Source organism: Bombus huntii, chromosome 1 (assembly GCF_024542735.1).
Source record: "Bombus huntii isolate Logan2020A chromosome 1, iyBomHunt1.1, whole genome shotgun sequence".
Taxonomy (NCBI): Eukaryota; Metazoa; Arthropoda; class Insecta; order Hymenoptera; family Apidae; genus Bombus; species Bombus huntii.
This window is the reverse complement of record NC_066238.1, coordinates 13,189,219-13,195,218: the sequence shown is the minus strand read 5'-3', so window position 1 is coordinate 13,195,218 and position 6,000 is coordinate 13,189,219. Positions and strand designations below refer to the sequence as shown.

At 34.9% G+C, this 6,000-nt stretch overlaps 1 protein-coding gene across 7 annotated transcripts in view; it reads left to right on the top strand.

The window, feature by feature from the left end:
- The first annotated feature begins 223 nt into the window (after positions 1 to 223).
- Positions 224 to 6,000, top strand: part of LOC126868049 (uncharacterized) — a 47,987-nt gene continuing 42,210 nt past the window's right edge. For 2 of the 7 annotated variants that reach the window (XM_050623234.1, XM_050623208.1), the window contains exons 1-3: positions 224 to 626; positions 718 to 827; positions 3,665 to 3,914. In XM_050623234.1, the coding sequence (XP_050479191.1) occupies positions 3,894 to 3,914 (21 nt within the window). In that variant the 5' untranslated portion in view covers positions 224 to 626; positions 718 to 827; positions 3,665 to 3,893. Of the gene's footprint in view, positions 627 to 706; positions 828 to 3,664; positions 3,915 to 6,000 lie in introns of all 7 variants that reach the window. The other 5 variants (XM_050623215.1, XM_050623223.1, XM_050623265.1 and 2 more) reach the window with 5 other exon arrangements.

Below are 6,000 nucleotides of genomic sequence, written 5' to 3'. Positions count from 1 at the left end.
TCTATATTTATACAGAATTTATATATATATATATATATTTGATTGCTTTGACGCATTGAGTTCGTCAGAAAATGTATTCACTCTGTATCATAACCTTGTCGAAATCGGCTCCTGATCATATGTAGGTAGTTATACATATATCAATTTGTTATCTCTGCAACTTGTTTTTCAGTTAACGAACGAGAGGAGCACAGTGTATGTAGCTCTGAGGCTGCGGTTAGAAAGCCTTAAGCCGGGTCCACAGTATCGCGCCACAGCTCGCTACGGCCGCATACCACCTGACCATCTACGCCGAACGATACACACAACCTGTCCGGCATGCACCGTGTCCGCGTACTCACGGTGCCGTACATCTGACCGACTGGTACCAGTACGGTACCAGTTGCCCTGCAGCCAGGCAGCTGCGCGCGCGTACTCGCCTCGTCCAAAGGATCGCGATCGCGTTGTCGATCCTGTGAATATCATTCATAAAGTGTCTTATATATATCTCTATCTACATATTTTATGATTAAACTGAGGATTTTTATGCATTTATAGGAAATTTGAAACTGTAAAATTATACAGAATGCACATAATATGAAAGAATACATAAACAACTCAAAATATAGTGCTTCCTATGATACTTGGTAAGTAAAATAATTTTCTTTTGACGTTCTACCTTTTTCATTATATTCACAAAAATATGAATATGCATAAAAATCCACAGTTTACTTATAGGAGTATTAAGTTAAAAGATCGGAAGCTGAAGTGTTGTTTCGAACATACCGAGGAATTCAGTGATTGCTGGCGGGAACTATCTGGTTGGATATTGAGGGTCAGAGGAAAAGGTATGTGCTTGAGGCGTTGTCTGGAAACGTTGGATCGAGTTTGGGCTAGGTTTGGAAGGTTGATCTTGTTCGTGATCGAATTCCGTTTAGATTGAGCGAGTCCTGGTGTCAGGTTCAACTGACACTTTATCTCTGGTCTGGCTGAACTTGAATTCAGGTCCAGACTGCGGCCAGGCGTAGTTCGGATGCTTCGCGCGGTTCGCTAGGGTTTTCTAGGTTGAATTCCTATCTTATATGATGTTTTTGTTTTAGTCAGATGAAATCTAAGGTTCGTAGACAGATCTGAATGTTTTTCGGATGCATGATATTTATTGTTATGGTAAATGGTACCTTTTGGGGGTTACGTTTTATAGAGTTGAGGTTCTTTTTGGGATCGGTGATATTTATTATTATGGGAAATGGTAATGCTTGGATTAGGATTGTAGAGTTGAGTCCTTCTACGATGAATAATATTTATGGTTATGGGAAATGACACTGCTTGGGATAGGTTTGTAGATTTGAATTCTTCTTTAGAATGCTGATGTTTATGATTATGGGTTAGAGTAATGATTGGGTTAAATTTATAGAGTTGAGTCTTTCTGAAGTGTGTGGTATATTTTATTATGGAGAATAGTATAGTCTATGTGTTTAGTCTATTTAAGTTACTGTTACGTTATTATTACTATAAATAGAAATAATTATTAGCATTGTAAAATGTATTTATTCAAATTTTGAAGCGCATATTGTATACATATAAGAACACCTTCTGTTAAAAGGTGTGGTCCACGTGAAGCTGTAAAACTTCCTTTCTTTCTATTTTAAATATAGTTATTGAATCTCTGGGCGTGTCAAGGTGTTTGAATACAAATACTCTGCATGCAAATTCTAAATGCCAATATATACGTAATGCTTGTTATGCTCGCAATCGCGATTCTATTTTTATCTAACCTTTAATTGTACATCTATACATATAAAACTATGTATATATCTTTGTACTTTGTACGTAACAAGTACATTTACAAAATTCATAGTTAGGTTATCTCATTTATAAATTATGTATATACTAAATATTCTCGATAGCAATTTTTTTCACTAAAAACGCACCCATAAGTCGTAAACTCGCGATTGTATACGAATAACGTTCTTACCAGCAACCATCAGTATTTCGAGCAGTCTCTATAAAATATTTACGGTCTTTTCGCGGAACGGTGATGAGATCACGGTTGGACGCGTTTCGTTGCCGGCGAATCACGGTTGTGTAACAGACTCATTGCTGAATATTAAAAATCCTGCTCGATGTACTCGATTTATACTATCGACTTCTTGTTTCTTGAAAATAATATAGCACGATCGTAAAATCAACGACAAGCTAATGTTCATACGTTTCATGCGTCAAAACAAGTATATATATATAATTTGAGATATTTCTAGCTAGATAAGGATCTAAAGCTTCTTTCAAGGCTATATGATATGAACTCAGAATTGTTTCTTGTTTCTTCCTATCTCTTTAACACCTATGTATATATATGTCCAAATTTTTAACTCATTAGTCGAATCGCCCTCTAATCAAGAATTTCTAGAATTATGAAATCATGTAGAGACAAATCAATCTCAGTTTAGATTAGAAACTCTTGCAAATGTAAACATGATATATTTGTAACAAACATGAAAATAGGAAGATAGGTGATGTTTAAGTTATCTAAATTATTGTCTGAATGACGAGTTAAAACATCTTTCTCTGTCAATAGATTAACAAGTATATGTTAATTATATGTAATTAAATATGTAAGACAAATTTAATACAACAAGTCTATTTGATAGAACAGATTAACAAGTGTAGGTTAAGTTAAGTTTTTACATACATATGTATATAGCGTAGGGTGCGGCCAGAGCAATACGTATCGTTAGTGCTTTAATTTACTATCGGATTATATCATATTCGTGCTGCGACCGTTTGTACAGGTGCAAACTCTCGATGCACGATTCGGAGGAGTTAGAAAGTGCGACCGCGGCGTTGTTTCGCGGTTCCTTCCTCCTTTCCTTTATTTGCGTGTAATTGCGAACGTGACCACGCGCGTGGAGACCGCTAGAATGTTTGGATATCTCGCGTTATTCGCGTGTGCTTAATTTATGTTTGTTCTTTGCGTGCCTCCTCGTTTCGTGCTGGTTTCGACGAAGTTAAGGACAAGAAGCTGCAAATGAATAGAATCAACTTTTGCACGTCTAATTGTAAGGCTTGTGGAGGTTTAAGGTTAATGTCGCGAGGTTAAGGAAGTTTGGCAGAATTTTGTAACGTAATGAAGAAAGGTACTTTAACACGCTTGATTTTAAAGAAATATAATGATAACGTTGAATTCTGAAATTAATTTTTATGTAAGTGGTAGAATCATAACTTCGAACAAAGATTTAAGGTTAAGTGTATAAGAATCGATGAAGTTTAGAAAGTTGCTTTAGAATATTCGATCTTCTTTCGTAGATATTTTATTCAAACAGTGGATCAGAAATATTTATAATTTTTTAATAGATATATAAAGTAGATTATATTAAATATACACATATACGTAACCAAAAAAATATATCTATATAGGATATATATTAAAGAAAAAATATAGTATCATACGTTGTAATTCGAAATAGCTTTAACTTTTATTTAACAATGTTTATTTATATCACAGAATATTTCAAAATTACGATTATGTTAATGTTTAACAAGGCCCGTAAACTTATATTTCATTGAAAGTGCAATTTAGACTAGCTGTAAAGTGTGCTCTAGATTCACATTCAGAGTTACGTTAAATAAAGATAAACGAGTGAAGGTAGCGTAATAATAATGAAACGTTAAATCTAAAATTTTGTAGTTTCAAGAACTACAGACATTAAATGCAGATACGGTAGTTCCAAGCGATTTGCATGGTCCCGCGCGTGGCACGTTAAAGACAACATGGCGTTTACGCAACCTCGGACTCTCTATTCGCTGTCTGGAACATTGCTTCACGTGGTCTCTGCGATAAAGTCGACTTGGAAAAACTAGAACGAGTCAAATTACGCAATACCCTGTTAACCGTTTCGAGTAGTTTACATCCTTCGATGGAACATTTAAATAATACGGTACGTGTCTGATAATTTGCAAAAGTGAGTGACAATTAACATCTTCATTTTCATTAAGTTTACAAAATTTCGTTACGTACCTTTTTTTGTTAAAATAAATAGAATTAAAACTTCCAAAACAACTTACTTAAATCACCATTTTATCTTATAGATCGTTTTCCCGAAAAGTTCCTCCATGTATGTTAATGTTCCTCCATGGTGTTAATGTATTAACGAGGTAAAAAGATACAATAATTCAATGATAAGAAAATAGAATAAAATGTAAAAAATATATGTAATTACATAACTATGTAACTCTGGAACTGTATGACGTTATATAGGTTTAATAGAGCATCGATAATCGTATTATTTAAGCGACACGGTTAAGACCGCGTGTTAACGATGCGTTAAACGTTGACCGACGAACCGTCAGGATCTGATGACACTGATAAATAACATGCAGAGAATAGTGAACACCGGAGAAAAGCAAGAAACAAGTCCACGGGAACAAGAGTCGCGTATAATAACATGATTATGCGTTGCACACAATCGCGCGCTTATTCACCGATTCTCGTGTACATGCGGTGACGCGACCACACCATGTCGTAGGTGCTGTTCCACGCACGTGTGTGTTCCCATTGCGGGCCCACTTGCCTGTCCATTCATGGTGCGGACGTTGCGGTGCAAAACCAGTGTCCATGTGCCTCTAAACTTCCATCTGCTCTGCAGGAAATTGTTCTTTTAAGCAATATCAGTACTTTATATATTTTTTAATGAACATTAGTATTTTACAATTTTTTCAAGGTTTTTATTTTTGTGCTTTGCATAATTTCTTATGAATTATGTTCGTATATTTTTTGTTATCGTGGAAATTAATTGAAAGTTTATATATATGCTTGGTTCTGCAGATTTCAATCGAATCTACGAATTTTTGAGTCTGTGAAAGTTCTTATGTGTTTTAGTTATAGCGATGATTAGATCGGATAAAACTGCTTTGGATTATCGCTGAAAATGGAATTTCTATCGATTTATGTGTCTCGCGTGAAAGATGGAAGACTGTTTTCTAAATGGTATTTAGAATCTTCTGCTTTACATGACAAATAACGAATTAAAACATCGCAATTCTTATCTTATCTAATCTTCTTATCTAAATAATTTACTAAACTGAGAAAATATATTTTTAAAATTCTAGTAGATACTGATCTGTACTCGCATTTAAATATAAGAAACACTAATGGAGAGATTCTAATGTAACTACAATGCAGGTTGCTGACCTTTCAGCTACATCAGGTGGTAGGAATATACTTCTCAGTCACGAATATACCTCATACAGTCTCAATGGAAGAATTTTAAATAAACATTCACAGACTCAAAATTACAGACACACTATCATCTATTGTTGTAATAGTAGGTAGTGACAGGTGATGATAATGTGTGGTGATAGACTATAGAAATAATGTAACATGACGTTACAGACATTATGTATTATATAAAAAAATTCATTTTCGAGAATCATGCAAAACACGAACAAAATTAAAGCTGCAATTAGAAGAAACTCGCTAGCTTTTATATAATATTTCAAGTATTAACAACTAATATATAAGGCCTTAAACATTTTATTCTTTATTTTCATCTTACAATCTTGTCTTTTACAGAAGCCTCTTTTAAATATCTTCTATCGCCCTCATCCCAATATCACTTCAAACCAATTTTTCAAAGGAGAATTCTCTAGCTATATAACATCCCATTAATTCAGTTTCTTACTTTTCGCAAACACAAAGCTCCATCTTACCTTCGTTGGTAATTTCACGCTATCGGTTCACTCTTCCTCCGATGCACGACGAAAGGTAACACTCGAATCGTTTTACGAGCGGCGTTTATTCGCGAATTATTCTACCGAATCATCGATTTTTGATGGTCCGGCGGTTTTAGCTGTGAATATAGCGAGAACAAGGGGTTAGATCATTGTAAGAAGAGAATAAGGAGCGTTGTATAGTGACGATGGACTTGCTAATGCACCGTTAAGGGGTGTGTTCTAACATTCTTCGGATGATCATAGTGGGTAGAAGGTCAACCATCCGGGAAAAGATTCAATACGAGTCTGGTT